The sequence below is a fragment of the Syngnathus typhle genome, linkage group LG3 (genome assembly GCF_033458585.1).
Source record: "Syngnathus typhle isolate RoL2023-S1 ecotype Sweden linkage group LG3, RoL_Styp_1.0, whole genome shotgun sequence".
Classification (NCBI taxonomy): domain Eukaryota; kingdom Metazoa; phylum Chordata; class Actinopteri; order Syngnathiformes; family Syngnathidae; genus Syngnathus; species Syngnathus typhle.
The window spans coordinates 4,193,258-4,213,864 of NC_083740.1; the positions used below are offsets into that span (position 1 = coordinate 4,193,258).

Consider the following 20,607-nt stretch of genomic DNA (forward strand, 5'->3'; position numbering starts at 1 on the left):
TTAATGTTTTCCATCCCCGTCACCGTGTTGCCATTTTAAAGAGCTCTTTTTTTTTTTTTTTAACCTTAAAAATCAGGAAGGGGTTATGGCAACTGGCAAAGGAGCAAGGGAATGTTGACATTTTGGCAAGAATAATTCGACACTCACTGTGGGGTGATGAATTAGGGCCCGTTTGACACCTTAATGCGCTTTATAAAGGCTGCTTGCAATCACTTGCTCTGGAAAAAGGTGGAAACGAATTGATTAAAAGCTCAAGAGAATTGAGGGGGGGGGATGTTGGATACTGTAAGTGCGTTTGAATATTAACACAAGTGGCACAACAGCATGCTGCTCTCTATCATCCTTCGTTTGTAGTCGTCTGTTCGTCCAGCCATCTGTCCATGCGGCTGGCTTGCTGTCTGTCTGTCTGTCTATCTCACCGTCCATCTATGTATTCATCTGGCACTATATATTTAGACATCATCCCTCTTTTTCTGCTTCTCCTCTCTTTTTCTTCCTATTTCTATGTGTCCATCCATCTATCCGTCCGTCAATCCACATATCTTTCTATTCATCTCTCTCTAGTTCAGTCTCGTTTGCCTGAGTGTGAATGGCTGACATGTTCAAGGTGATTTAACGCGTGCTGTCGCCATCCTTTATAAGTCACATTTTACAAACGGTACTGTCGCCCTCTGCTGGCCACTTTTATATACTAAGTAGAGAATGCCCAGTCCTGGACTTCTCGTTTGAATTTATTGCTTACTGAGTGAGTGCAAACATAAGCGAATTTGCGCAGAAAAAAAGGCTAGTGGACTGTTGGCTGCAAAAGAAGTCTCCGTTCGTACATTTGCATTAATTATTCATTCTCCTTAAATGGTATGTTTAGCTTTCAGCAGCCTTGTTAATTGGAATATTAGTTAATATATTGGTCATCGTCACTAGATAGTTCAACATGCACTTATCAGCCTCAACTTGGACGGGCTACACGAGATGAAGTGCAATATTAAAAAATGATGAATTATATAATAGTGACAATAAAAATGCAGTGTTTTATATGCAGTATAATTAAAACATACAGAAACATTGAATTAGAACAAACCGTTCAGAAAACAGCCACGAATAAATGTGTTTTCACACTTCCAGTAGTATTTTTAGATTGGATTTTTTTTTTCTTCATTTATTCCAGTATGCTTAATCTGCAAAAAAAAAAAAATATAATATTATAATAATATTATAGAGTGCTTATTTTGTCAAAATACGACACAATACAAAACGCTTTAGGGGGGAGGGAGGCAGGAAGGGATCAATGACTTTCACATCCAGGGAATTATTAACATCATTTATTGGCAAATGATTTTGCTGATAATGAGATTTGTGGTCAGCACACCCTAATTTTGCACTTTCAGAAGAGGGGAGGGAGTATGTATATATTTTTTTCTTTTGTTTATTTTTCCTCTCCTCATCAGGCTTACTCTTCATCTCCCTCTCCCTTTTTCTCTCTCTCTCTGCTGCAGCAGCCTTGTGACGTCAAGGAGGGCTGGAGCGCTTCCTCCTTGCTCCGTATAGCGGCAAAGGGAGGGAAAATGAGCACGAGAAGATTCACACAGCTAGGTGAGTCTTTTCATTCTTTAAGAACAAATCCTATCCTATCCTTAATGTATATGCACCTGTGCGCGCGCGCGCGGCCGATCCATCGCGTCATGGGCGCTTCCCGTGTGGCTAATTGACGTCCCCCCCATATTAGCGGTGGGAAGCTAAAAGGAGGAGGAGATGAGGGGGGGGGGGGGTGTTGCGCTCTTTTCTGCAGCTGCACCCCATGTCCGCGCACCTTTGCAAGCAAACAGGCCCCTCGATCGTTTACGCTCCAAAAATGTCATGTGCTGGGGCTGGTCCACGCCCACATGATGTTATGCAGCCAGTTCCTTCCTACCTGCATGGCTGCCATGTGTGATGGTGATCAATGGGGCAGCTTGTGCTCGGCCTGCTTGGAAGGTTGCTACACGAGATGCAACGGCCACAAGCCGGACTTTGTGCATGCCACAAATTTAAAGCACAGAATATTTTTCATATGTCAAAGGGGTGGGAAAGTGGAAAGGTTCTGGTAAATTTCCATAAATCAAGATCAGATTTTTTCCAACATTGTAAATGGGAAGTTCCCATGAGAATTACTGCGAATTAATTGGAAAAGTGTCATTAGTGCTTTTGGATAATTTTATAGACACTATTCACAATGCATTATATGCTAACAAAAACATTTAAGATCCTTTTTACAGCCAACTTTCATTCTAAATGTATAGTTGACTCATAAATTCTAATTGAAGGCTTTAATTTGTGAAAAATATGCTAATTTCTCAGCCCTATTGACTTAACACCCTCCAGAAAAATGTCTCTCTTTACTCTGAGGCAAGAAGAGTGCAAGAATAGTTTAGCAAACTCGGTGTGACTACAAGGCGTGACAAATCAGACCGGCGCACTCGTGTGTATGTTGTAGAAAAGGGAGAAACAACAAAAAGATGCTGAGATAGGATGGAACATCCTCCAGCGTGGTTGACTTGAGTGCATGTGTGTGGTATGGGAAAATCCATTAAGTTGCGTGTGTGACATTAAGATGAAGTCCATCATTTTAATAACTTGACAGTGAACAACCGCGACACATACTACACACACGCTTTAATAGGCAAAATATGTCATACTGATTCTTCCCCCTGTCATAATAATCCAAGTTTCATTATAATTTACTTTGGCGCTTTGTGTATTTATCGTGCGAGTCCATGGGCACGTTGTTGGAGCTGCATGTGCAAAGATGTTCGTTCAAGCGTTCATTACAAATCAAAGATGTGGCTCATGATTCTGGCCTTTGAGGGTGTCAACTTTTGTCACAGTCTAAAATTCTCTATGCCTAGAAAAATACGAATGAAAATGTCACTTATGCAACGTATTCAATCGCTTTCTCTTTTGCAAAAGCAGGCAAGGAAATAATGACCCACAATTGGAATGTCTCCTGATATTGTTCCAAAGTGTTCCCTAGCCATATGTGGGTCAGTCTAACCCAGTCATCAGAAAAATATTTTCCTCAAAATGATTTATGTGCAGTGGGGACTGTCTGGGGATTGTGCATGAATAGTGAAAGTCTGTGCATAATTGATACCCTGAAAAATGGTATTGTTTTGGTTACGGTCAATAATTGCTAATAGAAGTCCAGTACTTGAAATGATTTCCCATCCCAGGTTGAAATACTTGATGTAAAAATCAAACATGAATTTGAACAATGTGCAGCATTTGCATAGTGTACATTTTGCATATCACGTCCTCTCAAGCTTGGGATGAACATGAGAAGACCTCAGACATTCATCCACTTATCTCACCAGACATTGTCTGCCTCATTTGCTTCACAAATCCTTCTTGGAGCCTTTGTCGCCATTTTTTTTGTGTGTCTTTGAAAAATGACAGCTTTTCTTATTGAAAAAGCATAAACACAAAATATATTAGTATAGTACTTGATATTGTAAACTGCTGGTCTGGAGCAGGACTTATGTGCACTAGTGGCGCTAAGATATTTTTCCTAGGGTGGCCGTGGTGATCTAAAAATATCGCAAGTGGTCTACAGACCTTTATTTTTTGACAAAAGCCATAAATTCATTCACAAAATTCTGACAAAAACTGTGCCACTTACGGGAGAATATGACAAAAAAATCCCAGAAAAAAAATACTCAAAAGTCTATTAACTGGTATAGCACCTGTAGGATCCATACATGTTTGGGGTCGGGGGGGTAGTGCCCCCGCAAGCCCCCCCACTAGCTCCGCCAGTGCGTATGTGGTCCGTGGAAACACCAGGTCACTTTAGGTTACATTCTATGCCATGTTGCTATTTGCAAGCGAGGGTATAATTATTTCTTTAGATCCTTGTCTCAATCAATAGTAGACGGGGGCAGGCAGGGTGTGTGTGTCTGTGTGTGTCTGTGTAGTGATTGTTATGAGTGTAGCCATCAGCGTCCATTGGAGGAAGTCATTGAGTCTCACTGTCCTATCATTCCCCTCATCTCGCTGCCAATACCAATTCGGTAGCACCACAGTGAGTGCTGCTTTTAGTATTCTTCTGGTGTTGCACAAAAGTCACACATTACAAAGTCCCGGAGGTCTGGGTAGCACCTTTTCAAACTATTGCTCAACGTCAAAACAAATGAAGAGGAAGAAAGCGTCCCCGTGCTGTGAGTGGACTAAGAATGCTAAATTTAAAAAGAAAGTTGACAGCCAAGCAAGGGGCTTCTCTGAACCAAAAATTCAAACAGATGGAGATAGTAGACCTGAGGAGAAAATGTTAGTTGTGTGGAAGAAGTGACGTTAAAATATTTTTTTTTACTCGTACGGGTTGTACGACAGATAAGAGTCAGCACCATTTTATGAACTATCTTGGGTATTTTCATTTTTTGTTATGTACTTATAAATATATAGGTATGCATTGTACGATTAGACTAAATATAATATCTGATTTAATTCCAAAATATCTCATGTGTACACTATTATTCTAATAATAACCATAAAGGCTAATCATTATCAAGGCTAATGATTATTTTACATATATATTATAAATAAATGCTTTTTGTAAATAACAGTACTAATAATATAATATTAATGGTGAGAATAATAAAACAGGCACAAGTCATGATCATTTAAGTAGGCAATTACGCATTGAAAGTTTAAGCTTGTACAATTTTACGAATGGTACTTCTATTGGTGGCATATTATGGTATACTAACTCTTTCATTGCTTATATTGTACGCAATCACAAAGTTACCTTAACGTGCTAGTATTTTTAAGTTTAAAGCTGTCGCTTGGTCAATTTGTTTTGCTGGGACTGTGTTGCATGCAAATATTTGACTTGAGCTGAGTTTTTTTTTTTTTTCTTTCTTCTAACCACGATATGTGTTGCATGCAAATATTTGACTTAAGCAAATTTTTTTTTCTTCTAACCACGATATCTCCCTCTCACTGAGGATGCAGTTTAGCAGAGCGATTGGACAAGCTTTATAGAATATGAATAGAAATAGATTTGGCTCTCTCAATGAACCAGCATGTTTACAAGTTAGTTCTGCTCTTTTTGTCATCCTTCATTTATGGACTTCTACAATATTTTTTCTGTGTCAGAAAGCGGAATTGCAATAATACCGAAGTGCTTCTTCTGTGCCCTTAGCTGTCAGTTGCCGAGCCTCAGGTAGTGAACTTGTCCTGTCACGGGAGTCCCCTCACCTTCAGCGGTGCTAAAACACTTCGACATGCTCACGTAGGAGCTCGCGGGCCTCGTTGAGCTCCTGGCTAACCCTCCTGAGGTTATATTGTATGTCTTTAGACTCGAGTAAAACATGTCAAAGGCTTGCACTGCCAAAATGCTCGAGTTCTTAAGTGAATGCCGCTTGTATTTACTCGCAAGCCTGGACTGTTAATATAGCGCGGGTGGAAAAGGTGCTTTTTCTTAAGTGTCGTGTCACACCTCTGAGAACACAAGTCTTGGCACTTTTTATTATGCGCCTGGTAACACATTGCTTGTTTGACCACAGTGTCGCAATATCGCTGGCTAAAGAAAAAAAATAAAGCTGGGCATAGGCCAGGCGTGATTTGTTCCTTTTCTCACACATGCAAGCAAAACAAAAAAATCCCAGACACACAGGAGCAAACTTTTTGCGGACTTAAGTGAGGTAGACGGTGCTTTATAACATCTTTATCGTTTTTTATTGCTTTTTAAAATCCTCTACTGTTTGTTCTGTTGGGACCCAACACTGACGCTAATGGTAAAAGAAAAATAAAGTACTACTTTCTTATTTAGACAATAATCTAGAGATCTAACGATCTAATCATATCTTTACCGAAAATGGTGTGTACTTACTCATGCCTGGCGTAGTACCAAGACTGGCCTATGAGGGGCAGCGTCTTGCTACAGAGACTATGAAAGCGTAGTAGAAAAAGAGGCTTTAGCTTAGGAAGTCAATCAAACTCTTCTTTTTGGTGATTTTATTTTTATTTTTTTTTACTTTTTACCATCTTTCAGAGCCTTAGTCTGGCTTTCCCGGCTTTTTTGATCAAATTAATTCGTATTCCGCTTAACGCTCACCTGCACTTCTAATTAGATCCAATTCATTCTGTGTAGCAATTAGTTCTTTATAAAGATAATAATGTTCAGTTATGAGGTATTAATTTAACAAGGTTTTTATTACTACGCTTGAAATTAGGAGCTGTGTGCTACTGTGTTGTGCTGAGAATGTTTACCAGGCTTTTTATAAAGCAGCTTTTTAGTAGACGTGGAAGGCTACTCGTCCCCATTAGTGAGGTGCAGTATATTTGACGCCCTGTCATGGTAACATGGCGATGGCAGAATAACAGTACAGGGGGACACAAAAGGTGCCGTGACGCCGGTTGATTTCCAAGTTGTTTGAAATTAAACTTTAAAAAATATATATATTGGTAAATTTGTAAAAAGCCAACAGTGATTGTTTTGTCATGATCCTTTTAAAGGCAGTTCCTCTCATCACAAGCATTTATCGTTTCGTGACATCTAGTTAGAAGGTTGATGACTGACATGTTGTTTTTCCCCGTTGAGTGAATGCAGGGATTTTCCTTTTTTATTTTTTTGGGTTCGACACACGTCGCGATCCTGCTGCGAGAGCTGAATCTTCCCCTGCAGGAGGCGTCTCTCAGGCGTTCCAAGCTCGGAACGCTTCCGTGCCTTTCCTGTTTATTTGGGCTTGACGAAGGTGACATTTCCTGGCACACGCTGGCTGGGAGACAGACTCAAGGCCATAGCTGACTGCTGTGCCATCTAAAAAAAAAAAAAGTTTGATGGCTATAGTTATTAGTAGTTTTAGAATTTCCATTGTTGAGGTTTGGGTACTGGGGGTTAGGGTTAGTCCTTTTCTAAATACATGGCCTGCCATTGTTCCTCAAATGGTGCCCATGGTAATGCTTGCATTATTTTTAAAGGTAAGAAAGAGCAGACAGCTGCTACTTTGTACATAATCCTTTTGAGTAGCTTGCAATTCAAGACTGCCTTTGACCTATTAATCAACACTGCGCTTGATTAGAGAGTTTTGATTATAGCGAGGCCTTAAGGTCGTTGAAGGCAAAGGAAGGCTTACTGGAGTTCAGGAGCACTCTCAGTAATGGATCCATTTCCTGTTGCTTCCCTCGGTTGTCCTTAGAGGACTTTTGCATGTATGACAGATTGTCACTGCAAGTGTAGGCCAGTGGAACAAGGGTTTCATGTTTCCATAGTTTCCTCAAAATCACATGTATTATTAATGATAACCAAAGATGCAAATTATAAATCTACTGTTTACTTGTTGCTTTCTGTAGACATAAAAACTGGATTAAAGTGGATGACGTAAAAAAAATCAATAAAAATATAGCTGTGCTGGACCATTATTATTATTATTATTATTATTATTACTTCCTGATTTTGTTTTTTGTAAATGTATACCATCTCAAACTACCTGGTATGTCGCCATCTAGTGGTCGACACTGGAATTACGGCCACCATCGAGATTAGATTATACCAAAATTAACTGATCAGCTATTTTCTCAAACTGCTTTTTTGTTTCCTTCTCATCTAGGCAATGATGATGGCGTGAAAAGACCAAGTGGGAGTTGCCACTATGTGAGCTTCTAAAATCTGTCATCAGCCTGCTTGGTCGACTGCAAGTGTTGTCACCATGAGAGCATCCGATGGGTCGTTGACCCGCCGGCGCCACCGTCCGGTTGCGTGAGCGCCGTCCGATTCTCCCCGCGGACCCCGCGCGGCATGGCCTCTCTGGACCTGCCGTACCGCTGTCCTCGCTGTGGGGAGCACAAGCGCTTCCGAAGCCTCTCATCCCTACGCGCCCACCTGGAGTACAACCACACGTACGAGACCCTCTACGTCCTCTCCAAGTCCAACAGCGTTTGCGACGCCGCCGCCCTGCTCCCCCTCGTGACAGAGGGAGCCCTCCTACCGCCTCCCAACAATAACGAGTCCTTTGAACCGCTTCGGCCGTCGGCTTTGAAAGAACGCCGCTTCCCCTGTCGAGAGCTTCCGTGCGTAGACGACTTGAGTTTGACGCCGGCGAGCTCCAACACTTCGGCCAGGTACATCCCCAATGTGGAGTTTCCTCTGGGGGAGATTTTGATGAAGACGGCCATGACATCCACAGACCCGGGCCCCTATGGGAACCCCAATACAGCCGTGGCCGTAGCAGCTAACGTGGCCGCCAGTGCAGTGGAGGCGGCTTATGAAGAAGGCTTGGCAAGGTTGAAGGCACGCGCCTTTGAACGTCTTGACCTGGATGAGAGGATGGAGAAGCTGTCTGAAGAGGTAAGGCCATTTTGATGATGGGGACAAACTACGTCCAATTTCTGTTTTCTATAGACAAGAGCGCAACTTCAACATCTGTCATCCTGTAGGTGGAGCAGAAAATAGCGGCCCGAGTGGGCCGTCTCCAGGCCGAGCTGGAGAGAAAGAGCTCCGAGCTGGAGCGGGCCAAGCACGAGAGCGAGCGGCTCAGCCAGGAGAAGCAAGAACTCGAGGACAAGGCCTTGGAGCTGTCCAGGCAGGTGGACGTCTCGGTGGAAATGCTGGCCAACCTAAAACAGGACCTGGTGAACAAGGAAGCAGAGCTCAGCCACAAGCAGCAGTAAGTGAACAGGCTTGGTACAGTCAAACGGACTTTGTTTTCATTTAGTAGAACCCACTTCCTTAATTATAAACTACATATACCGCATTTTGAAAAAATAATCCGACTCAAAGAATCTCAATTACAACCTCATTGTGAAGGGTTTTGAACATATCACGTAGGGGTTTGACGCCAAATCATAATTCTTCTCTGGTTAATGCTGCTTTTTGTATTGCTGTGCCAACCAATTCTTTTTCTATCAGCCTTCATTAGTGGATTGATTTTCTGCAGCTCTAGACTGTGTCCTCTTTCACCGTGGGAAATGAGAATGCGGCAAAAATCCCATTTGCAGGCGAGAGTTTTGGAAGACTGAGGCCCGTTTCTTTATTTTTTGCCGCTGACTGAAAACAACTTGGATTATAGCATTGCTGCTAATCAAATCTGTTTTTTTTTGCAGGTGGTTTGAGTATCATCATTATGGATGTCTGTCCCGATACTTTTGTCCATTTGTCTTAAACTGAGCTACTTCGTGAGCTGGCTCATTTTTCAGGTTCTGTAAATAGAAGGCTTGTTTGGACATGAATCGCACAGTGTGGCCATGGAAATTATTTCTGGACATGAGTTTGATAAACATGTTTGAAGTTCTCATACAGCATGAGGATTTTTTTTTTCTTTGTACTCAATAAGAGCCAGTGAAGCATTTACGACGTTGCCCAGAAAGAGAACAAACGTTAATTAAACGAGTGTATAGTAAAATTAGAAATGTTCACATGAGGGAAGAGGTAGATTAAAGATGCGCATATTTTCATATTATCAGCTTCTGTTTACTAAAAATCTACAGTTATTTATTGTAAAAAAAATACGTTTAAGATATTCCATCATCCCAATGAAAATTTACTTATCTAATATCCTAAAGAATAATTTATTACATTGTCATTGATTGAAACGGTAGCTTCTCGCAGAAGTAGCCGGCAGCCATATTTTTTTTATTTTAATTTGAATATCATTTTATTAGGTACACCCTCATACCTTAATGAGCTCCAAAGCAATATATTCTGCCTTTTCGAAGATAATCAAAGGCCTGTCAAACCAGGATATCCTTTTTTTTTCTCTTCTTCTCTCTCTCGTTCTGCCTCTCTATTTCTCTGTTTCTCCCCGAGGAGAAGTTGGCAGTCAAACAGTGAGATCATTCACACTCTAAAGTACAGAACAGCTAAGCAAAGATGGAAAAAGAGCATCACCGTCGGTGCGTGTCCGACTGAGTCCATGACTAAGCATTCCTTAACGGAGACACGGCCTTTTAAAAGTCCTCGCGTGTTATGAAGCTTTTACAGAATCACGGTTGGACCATCAGAGGTGAGAAGGACGAGAATATGAGAGTTGCTAGGCGACAACACGACACTTAAGCAAAGTCCTCCGAGCGGTGGCGGGATTCATAATTGTGACAAATCAACTAAAGACTGATGAATTATTTTCTGCCTTGGAGGTAAATAAAAGCAGGGGAGTAATTCGAGCATGAATTCAAACAGTTTATCCAAAACACATTTGAGCCGTTCAGGAAAATTCATTTTTGAGCGTGAGGGTCAATTACGAGTTGGCGAGTTTTTTCGCGTGCATTTTTTATTTGGGTTCTTTCGCTCAGTCATCTTTATTCGTCAAATATTGATGAGGCTTCGCGCAAAGCGTCGGCGATACCTGTGAAAGGATCTTCATTAGCATTCAAAGAGAATCCCTCGTTCAAAAGCTCACATGTTTTATTATTCAGGCCCGTTACATGGAGGTGTCTACACTGCTTGATCTGACAAGAGGACAGCAAATGAAGCGCTAGCTATAAATATCGTGGAAGAACTCAACACGGTTTTAAATCTCATGAGAGAAATATTCACTTGTCAATAAGGGACGCTTGGGACTTACAGTTTTGCACCATAACTATCCATACATAACATTAATTTTAATTGGGAATACTATGAACTATTCCAGACGACACTGTGAGTAGCGTTTTGCATGTCTCTGTTAGCATGTTTGTGTGTGAGTCGATTTTACTGCTCAGTCTGTCAACATCAGTACGTCATTATTTCAAACAGAACCAAAACTGTCGTCGAAGATCATGTGTTATGCGACTCTCGGTATAACGTGCCTAATATTCGGGCCGGTCTATTTTTAAAATCTGTTTGCAAGAGCTCTGAATCAGAGTGCCAGCCGCACATAGCAGATGGGGGAGACAGTTGAGATGGATAAAATGGTCTTTGTCTTACAAGCAAGCAGTCGCATTGTGTCAAGAAGTGCAGACAAAGATTCATAAATTCAAATCACCAATTGTTGCCACGTCAAAGTCTTCTACATACTGTCATGTTGATCTCATTGCTCGTTTACGTAGATGGGTTCGAGCTAATTGAGCAATTATTAAATGCTTGGTGTCTGTGGATCTCCGGGAGTCGTTTTAGAACGACATGAGAGAAGTTATCTGAGCTTGATGGCGCATTATTTTTAGCCCAGAGCGCCCTAATTTCAAGAAACGTTAAACTCTTGCATAAGAGCACCTTAAAATCAGCATGTGCCATACTCTGAGGTTCCGTTTCTGTTTTTGAAACAGACTTAAGACCAGGTAAAAACGGGTCTAAGTTGTGGCGCAGGTTGTGTGATGCAACTTATAATAATAGTTTGTCACGTCAAAACCGTACAAAATGGGTTAAATATTCTATTTGTCTCACAGGGAGGTGGCCCAGATCGACCAGTTCCTGCAGGAGACTGCGGCGCGCGAGGCCAACGCCAAAGTTCGCCTGCAGCAGTTCATCGAGGAGCTGCTGGACCGTGCCGACCGTGCTGAGAAGCAGCTGCAAATCATCAGTAGCTGCGGCACCACGCCCAACGGAAGCTTAGGGCGCTGCAGTCTCCAGGGCAAGGGCAACGGACGCCAGGTAAGGAAAGCGTTGCACCGGCATCACATCATATGTATGGTATGTTATTAGAATAAAATAATGATCTGGAAAAAGGGCAGAATTGGCAGGGATACATAAACTAGTCTTGTTTATCTCATCCCACATTGATTAAAACGAAACTGCCGAGCATGTCACTTATTCAGATCATCATCCAGAATCTCGGCAAGAGAGGGCTTGAGAGGAACAGAGAGAGAGAGGCCACCTGCTCTATTGCACAGATGGGTTCGTTTCCGTGGAAACCAGTTCTTGCTACTTCTCCAAGGATATGATTTTGGTGTCGGGCGGGGGGGGCGGTGATTGATTGCCATTGATTATAGCAATTTGATAACCTGAAAACTCAACTCGGTCAAACCTGGTTGAGTTGAGTGACTGGAAGCAAAGTGATTTCATTTACCCTTCTTACTTTTTATAGCGGGCGCAAAGCCAATGGCAGGCTGCATTTTACATTTAGAGCGGGCACGTTTTTATGTGTCGTGGCAGTTGGCAGACGCTCACATTCGTGTACTGTAAAGTAGATCTGAATCCAAAAGCTCCGGCAGCATACAAACAGCTTCAGGGCAAAGCGAAAGTGAAGGTCAGATTGTGCTCACACTATTAAAAAAAAAAAAAATCTTGTGATGAAGCTTTCTTAACGCTGCACTCGTGCTCCACCTTCAGGTCAAGCTAAAAAAAATCAATGCCACAATTAATGATTTGCTCTGGTTATTTTGCATATTTATTTGTACTACTGCTGTAATACAAGACATGAGCAGCCTATGTTATGTAATCTCGTAAAATTGCAAATGAGGCTTCGGTATGATGTTTAGATGTATTTAAAGCCTTCTAGCCACTTGGGAAGCAATTAAAGACCCAGCAGGAGAATAAAAGGTGTCTCCCGCCCACACGCAGCCCAGCATGCGTGAACACAGGTCACGGCAGAATACACTTTGCCACATTAGTCATACAACTTCAGACTTTCTTGTCTTTCGGAAAAATCGACATCTTGATGTGTGTCCGCAGAGAAACTCCAGCATCTCTGGAAGTACAAGAGGCATCTACCAAGCATCTGAAAGACGCTCCTCCCCTAGTACGGGGTAAGGTGCAGCTGTTTTTTTTTTTAATTTTCAAAAAATAATAGATTGACATATTTGTTGAGTTATTATGATTGGACAAGTACAGTTAGTTCAGGGCATGATAAATACGTTCTGCCAGCTCCGGCATACAAGAAGTTAGCAGGTTTGAAGAAAAAGAACCAATCAGAGAAAGAAGGCGGAGCCTGTGAGGTGTCAATTATTTGTCACGTAGTTGCAAGCCCACTCCACATAAATTGCAACGTTAGAATTACAGTTTGGTGCAAAGATGATCATTTGATCTCCTAAAATAATGCTTTATTCATTTTGTAAAATTACTTTTTTTGTAATGTAAAACTTTATTCTTACAATTTTGACTTTTATGCATGTCAAATTGCAAGTGTATTACCTTCTTCTCACCAATTTGTGACCATTTTGTAACAATTCTTTTTTTCAATTTTTCAAATGATCTTCTCAGTGTATACATATCATATATACATTGGCTAGGAGCTCAATGACTGCTCATGTAACGTCAAAATGAGTGCACATCACTTTCCCCTAGTGAAAGCCAATCTGTCATTTACAAATACACGCTCTATCTCAGGAACACCTGTCTTCTTCTGTGAGCTAAGAGTGTGACTGTACAAACGCATATCTTGGGAAAATACTGTGTTAGTTCACACATTGACATCCAGTCACCGCGTGAGGTCCGACTGAGCCGCCAGTTGGGGTGCAAATGTTTCTTATTGGGACGTCACACACTTCCCGGCCTGGAGTTAGTCATGGAGACACCCGGTTGGGCCCATCAGCCTTCTGTCTTAGTGATGAGCTCCTCGTCTTGGACTAACTGTGCAACTGTTCTGTGACCTCAGCAGATATTTATACAACCAACATAAGCCTTGTCTTGCGTCAATGTGATTGCTATTTTTATTTTTTTGTATACGATCAATCATTAGCCGTGCGAGGTTGACATTTGTGTTTACAAAAGTGATCATCTCAGTTCATAGATGCTATTTTTTTTTTACACATCTTTAAGTAATTAACAGAAGCTCCCATTTGATATTATTTGCTAACCAAAACAGCAGCACCACAACAGTCCGGTGAATTCAATTGAGGAGACTTGCATCATATTGAAAGCTAGTTCTCAGCGTAGCATTAAAGCTCTGATGACACGTGGATTCAATTCTCACGATTGATCTTGTCATTACAGCGCATCGGGTCGGATCAAGTCGGTCTCGCAGGGTTCCGGCGGGTACGATAGCGACAGTGTGGAGATGCACCCCATGGAGGAGTGCCCCGAGGCTCAGTATTACCACATGCAGTGCCGCCTGAACGAAGTAGCGTACGAGCGCTCCCCTGGATGCGGCGGAGGGGGCAGGAACTGGGGGCTCCGCAAACAGGCCATCCAGAACTGGCAGCGGCGGCCTTACAGGAACAGCACTGAGGGAGAGGAGGGAGACGTGTCCGACGTGGGCTCTCGGACAACCGAGTCCGAAGTGGACATGTGGGAGCAGGAGAGGAGAGCGGTGGCGGAAGTGCAGCAGCAGTCAAGTGCCCCCTATCCTTACCACGGCAGGGCCGGATATCGACCCAACGCAGGTAACAAGGTCACCAAAACTAGCAAAACAGCTCAAATTTGAAGGAATTGTTTTGTTAGTTGGAAACAAATTCTTAAGAAATAAATCTAAGAAACTTAAGTTTACTATAATTATTGCGGAAAATCTATTAATTTTAGTATTGTTCTGCATTCATACAGAAGACGGAAGGAATTCTTAAACACTCATTCCAGAATTGTAGTTTCCTTTATTTTTTTACGAAATCTTAATAACGTTTCCCAACACTCTACAAATATAAAAGAAAAGTGGAGCTAATACTAAATGTCATAAATGCTAAATTAAAACAAAGCATTTAAAAAAAAAAATGAAATAAAACCCAACAAACCGCTCGAAAAAGTCATTAAAACTACCTGAATTTAAAAACAAACAAGTGAGACCGAAATAAAAACCAATTTGAGTGAAAATTCAAAAAATATTTCCTATTTATTTTATTGTTTTTTTTCTTTTAACCATCAAATTTATGACTTCCCGGAAAAATGACTTTATCCTACTTTAAGCCACAGTGCCACCTAGTGGTTTATTCATAGCATAACAACTGAGAGGAAGCGTTTTTTGTGATGAGTTTCATACTCTTTCCAATGCAATACCATGACTCAAAATGTGCTGCCGGATGGAAAGGACCCCCATATGACAAACGTTTATGTCATACTCGACATGGTGTTCCTCTGACGTAGTTCCTTAGCGGGAGATGGTTTTCTCAGATATTATCTATATTCGCATACGCACGTTTTTTTTTTCTTAACAAATAAATTATTTTTGGGTTCATTCTGCAGTCGTAAGTGTAGGCGCAGTGTATACGTGAGGAAAGCGAGAGTGGTTCACAGGCCTGATGGTTTGGAGCAGACGGACGGCCTTGGATGAAGATGAAGATGAGTCACCTCCCGAGCCATCTCCCTCCCATCAATGCTTATTTTCACTCTTTTTCGCAAGCTGCACACACGCAAAGCTGCAAATGAATAGCTTCACACACATATAGATCTACCGTGTCTGTACATCCGTTACAAATGCAGCTCAATCTGGTGCAAGCAACGTATTGGCCAATTGAATCAAATCAAATACGACAATTAGAGGCCTGGACTAAAAATAACGAGGTGTGTCAGAAAAATTCCAAGACTCACCCACTATGTTTAAAACCCAAAGTCTGATTTATTTTTGCTACGTTCAGTGCACAAAATAGGCGAGAGTTTTGACAGGTCGGGTTCCACGGTGTACCGATAAAATCGGGAAAACATGTCGATCAAAATTGATTGTCTCTGATTTTTTTTCCCCGACTTTTTATCTGTCAACAGGTCGAAGTGAAGGCGTCTACAGCAAACCGTGTCGCCACGAGAAGAGCCCGTCCAAATCCAACGAGGTGATCAGTCCCGAGATCCTGAAGATGCGTGCCGGTTTGTTTTGCATCTTCACCTACTTGGATACCAAAACGCTGCTGAGAGCTGCCGAGGTCTGCCGAGACTGGAAGTTCGTGGCCCGCCACCCGGCCGTGTGGACCAGAGTTTTGCTGGAGAACGCGCGCATTTCCTCCAAGGTTGGTTGTCTATTTAATTCTTGAGTTCTACCGTAATTTTCGGACTATAAGTCGCACCGGAGTATAAGTCGCACCAGCCATAAAATGAGTGAAAAAAAAAATATATATGTATACAAGTCGCTCCTGAGTATAAGTCGCCCCCCCCACCCAAACGATGAAAAACAAAAACGCGACTTATAGTCCGAAAATTACGGTAATTCAAAGAAACCGTTTTATTTCAAGTCATTTTGAATTGGTCTGAAGTCACAAACATGACAAATCTTCTCTGTGTGTTAGTTGCTGGGAACGTTGTCTCAGTGGTGCACTCAGACGCACTCGCTCATCCTGCAGAACCTCAAACCGCGTCAGCGCGGGAAGAAGGAAACCAAAGAGGAGTACCTCAAAAGCACACGGTGAGCTGCAGAAAAACAAAATTTCAAAAGCTGATTACTTTGTGGGCTCAATACATATTTATCCACCACCAGAAATACATAAAAGTTGCATTTTTCTTGGTATTTCTGTCAGAGGGTGTTTGGAGGAAGGATTGGAGGCGCTGCTGAAGGCTACTGGAAGTAATTTGCTCATCCTGAAGATCTCGCATTGTCCTAACCTGCTGACCGACCGCTCCCTCTGGCTGGCCAGCTGCTACTGCCGAGCCCTGCAAGCCGTCACTTACAGGTCCGCCTTCGTAGGGTCGCTCCAAGGGTCGACCGTTTTTTGCAACAAGATCTTCAGATTTTAGAAAATGTCTATTGCTGCATGTTTCAGGAGTGCCACAGACCCAGTTGGACAAGAAGTTATCTGGGCCCTCGGGGCCGGGTGCAGAGACATTATCTCCCTGCAGGTGGCACCATTACACCCTTGGTAATTATGGCACTGAGAAGAAAAACGAATTAGGTTACGACATTACGCCTTAACCAGATTTTTTTTTTTTTTCTTTTCGCTTTCAGTCAACAGCCGGCTCGTTTCAGCAACAGATGCCTGCAGACCATCGGGAGGTGCTGGCCGCATCTCCGTGCGCTCGGTGTGGGGGGGGCTGGATGTGGCATTCAGGGCCTGGCCTCACTGGGTAAGTGACAATTATATATTTTGGGCACCTCCGAGGTAACTCACTTTATGATGTTCTACTCTTCATACAGCACGGAACTGCATGCGCCTTCAAGTGCTGGAGTTGGATCACGTGAGTGAAATCAACCAGGAGGTGGCAGCAGAGGTCTGCAGGGAAGGTTTGAAGGGCCTGGAGATGCTGGTGCTTACCTCCACGCCTGTCACCCCCAAAGCTCTGCTTCATTTCAACAGTGAGTTGGAAAGCAAATATAAAAGAGGCCATCCATCCATCCATATTTTGCTATGATCTGATATTAAATGAAATAATAATCAGTATTCCCTTCATGAGCATTCCTTGCATTGCGTGCAGGTGTGTGCCGCAACCTGAAGTCCATCGTGGTGCAGATCGGTATTGAAGACTACTTTGAAGACCCCAACAGCCCCGAAGCCAGGAAACTATTTGATGAGATGGTTAACAAGCTCCAGGTAACAATTGACAGAATCGCTTGGATGAATATTCTGGAAGATGCCCGGAGATGTTTCATGGGGGTACATTCTGGTAGCCCTTGACAATGCTTTTAGTTGAACCAACAACGTTTGGCAGAATTTTGTTCACTCTTCAGGGTGGTGTGTCAAATTTAGAACCCCCTCTCCTCCTGGACTTTAAATCTTCCATTTATTGACTGTGCTCTGCACCCACCTGCACAACTGCTGCACATCTGATGACTAACAGTTGCATTTATTTTTACTCCTGACTACACACAGTCCAGAGTGCAATGCAACAAAACAACAAATTCGATTTCACCTGATGCTGGGATCCAGATTTTTCTTTTAAATAAATACTCCTTGTCTCTCTTACAGGCTTTGAAGAAAAGACCCGGCTTCTCCAAAATCCTCCACGTGAAAGCAGACAGTCTGTGCTAGCATCATTTCACGGCGATTATGTTGAGACGTCACCGCCGAAAACCATTCAAGTCAAAACGACGCTGCTCTGTGCGTGCGTGCGTACGTGTGTATGAGTGTGTGAACAGACGTAACACTGAGCCGCCTTGATGAACCCGTATTGAGGCTCATTCATGCATAAGGAGACGCTTGTTGCGGGCAAAGTCATCTGCTGAACTGCTGTGATGACTTGATGCGGTCTCATGGCGGTCTCCTGATGACACTAAAAAAAAAAAAAAGATTCCTTGCTTTTTGGATCAAGGTGTTGTCTCAGAGCGGAATCTCATTGTGGAAACACTCGGAGCAGGGTCACCGGACTGCTTGCTGTGGAGCCAAGGGTCACATTAAACTTTCCACTTGAGGTAAGATTTAAGGCCCGAGCCTTGAGACTGAATTGAAACTTGCAGCTTCAACTTCCTGCACAAGAAGCGTGCTTGCCTACTTCCTGGTTTGGCACTCGTGTATTTCTTCTATCATCTTTTGCTTTCATGATGTTTTTTTTGTTCCTGACGGTTTTAAAAATGTCAGGCAAACTGAGAGAACCATCTTCATCTCCAAAGCGGTGCCATTTGTGTCTGCCCTCGTTGCGGTGAGATTTTTTTCTTCTTTTTTTTAAATCCGACGTGCCATTGAGGTGGGAATATTTCATGTCCATCAATCACACTTCAGAATTTGGTCGGCCTCGACTGCAGGTGCCGGAAGATTCTGCGATCCATGCCGCACATGAATAAACACCCGGTTGACGCCGCGCCTACCATTTTACCGGCTTGTTTTATATTAACAACACAGATGGGGGTTTCATACAAATATTGAAGTAGTATAATCTAATATTTAATCTAATTTATTCAATTTGTTTTTTTTAACAGCGCCTGAAGAAAAACAACCAATCAAGTGTGTTTAAGGATGTATTAATCCTTTGCCGTGCACTTGCATAACATCCTGTGATTGGCAAGAAGTATTTAGCCTCTAAGTTAGCTAATGACGACATGAATTTAAAAAAAAAAAAAAAAGATGGATGGCCATTTTGTATTTAGCAAAAGAAAAAAAACTGGATGTTTGAATGTGTGAATGTTTCTCTCAGCGTTCACACAAAAGCGCCTTTTTAAACAAACTGCATCATCAGTATTAGTTCTGTTCCTTGTGTTTCCTGGAAAAAAAAAAACGACCTTTATTTTAGAGTGATGATATGAAAACCTGGTTGTGTCTGCTTTTACCAGTGGAAAGGTACTAACACCAAATTGAGATTTTTTTTGGAGCCGAGTACCATGCAGTGGAAAACTGACAAATTTTGAGGAGCAGGAGTAGCTAGCAATACTTAAATCCGTCTATAGAACCAAAAGTCAAATTCTCCTCTGCCGCCACATCCGTCGTATTTCATGGATTTGTGCAACGTGCAATATGAAGTTACGTATAGAAGCTCGTCTTGGGGCAAAAGCTTCTGACAGCAAGTGCATTCGACTTTTGTTTTCTAGCTCACACGCCCGCTTTGTGACTCGCAGAGGACAACCAATCATTCAATCACGACCTTCCTTTTTAAGCATTTCAACACTTTCAGGGATTTTATGTTTTGTTTTAGGGGTTCTTGAGGATGTTGAGTCTGTAAATGATATTTTCGCTGTATGACCCGAAAAGTTATTTTATATCAGCCGATTAATCGGTTTTTAGAATTTTATTTTGCCAAATATCAGAATGGCTTCAAAGAATTCATGTTGCTTGTGCCCCAGTTTATTTTTTTAGTATTTAATCAATGCTAGTCTGGAAAAAATGTTTAGGGACACAATACATTTGACATTTTTGACAATCCTGCCTTTGTTGTTGGCTACTTTGTACATAAAATGTATGCCCCGCCCCCTAAAAAAAGAAATATGGGAGGGAAGAAAAGAAAAGCATCAACATTTGATCAGCAGCTAGTGGAAGACGCTGATTGTTTACATTGTGCGAGCATTCTCAAGTTGCGTGACATAAGAGAATTATATGATGTAAAACAGTTGTGTTCAAATTGTGTCTTAGATACTTTATATTAAATGTGCACCATTCACATAGAGGTGGAAATTATTTAAAGAAGATGAAGTTGCTAACGCCGCTATTTATTTCTATAGATGTATATATATTTAGGGAAAAAAACATGTATAATGTTGGCATGTTTGTGTTGAAGCATCATTAAGTTGCCTTTTAAATGTTCTGCTACTGTGGCAAGAAATGTGACGTTCAACAGCTTCAATTGCTTGCGGTTTGACAACATTTCTTTTTAGTTGACTGTTGTTGCACTATAGTGAGAGAAAATATAGAGACATAGTATATATACAAATATATTACAGATGTTTATGAAGAGTGTTGTTTTTAAATGTCGGGCTGTTTCTTTGTATTGGACACAATGAAATGCACTTTTCTTTGAATGATCATCAGCCCATTGAGTACTTAGTCATAATACACATTGGCATTTTTCATTGATTGCCAAATGCTTTTTCAATTCATTGCCAATTGATGATATTTGCATATACAGAGTAAGGCCTGCTGAAGATTTTCCACCAATAGCAGGTGCTAGATAAATCCACTTTTTCTGCATTTTTTTATTTATTTAACTGATGAACCAAATGTCACCGTCACGCATTAACCTTATTGTCAAATTGTACAAACTGTACATACTTGGGCCTCATGTATGAACGATTGTACTCTGCCTGTTATTCTGAAGCGTATTTTGCATATTACCTCAACACTTATCTGGGTGATTAAGTGAGTGCGCGTGTGTACGTGTGTTGCAAAGTCCATCCAAGATTGCAAAAAAAAAAAAAAAAAAGTCTTGACGGTATCAAAACTGATGATAACTGCAATAGATGGTTTTATTTCTCATTTGTTGTCATCAATAAACCCGCTTTAAAATATGGAGTTTAT

At 41.7% G+C, this 20,607-nt stretch overlaps 1 protein-coding gene across 1 annotated transcript; it reads left to right on the forward strand.

The window, feature by feature from the left end:
• Nucleotides 1-1,492: 1,492 nt before the first annotated feature.
• Nucleotides 1,493-20,580, forward strand: fbxo41 (F-box protein 41). Its single transcript, XM_061275466.1, has 14 exons — nt 1,493-1,590; nt 7,581-8,317; nt 8,407-8,636; nt 11,329-11,533; nt 12,554-12,627; nt 13,814-14,202; nt 15,509-15,747; nt 16,024-16,139; nt 16,252-16,404; nt 16,495-16,590; nt 16,677-16,795; nt 16,866-17,024; nt 17,144-17,259; nt 17,635-20,580. Exons 2-14 carry the CDS (start codon nt 7,769-7,771, stop codon nt 17,695-17,697), a joined length of 2,508 nt encoding a protein of 835 aa, XP_061131450.1. The 5' UTR covers nt 1,493-1,590; nt 7,581-7,768; the 3' UTR covers nt 17,698-20,580.
• Nucleotides 20,581-20,607: the final 27 nt, after the last annotated feature.

What these genes read in the sequence shown, in the direction of transcription:
- fbxo41 (XM_061275466.1), top strand. Translation starts at nt 7,769, where the DNA reads ATGGCCTCTCTGGACCTGCCGTACCGCTGTCCTCGCTGTGGGGAGCAC. An exon ending in GAGTACCTCAAAAGCACACG is followed by an intron (nt 16,140 to 16,251) that starts GTGAGCTGCAGA and finishes TATTTCTGTCAG; the next exon opens with AGGGTGTTTGGAGGAAGGAT. An exon ending in TCAGGGCCTGGCCTCACTGG is followed by an intron (nt 16,796 to 16,865) that starts GTAAGTGACAAT and finishes CTCTTCATACAG; the next exon opens with CACGGAACTGCATGCGCCTT.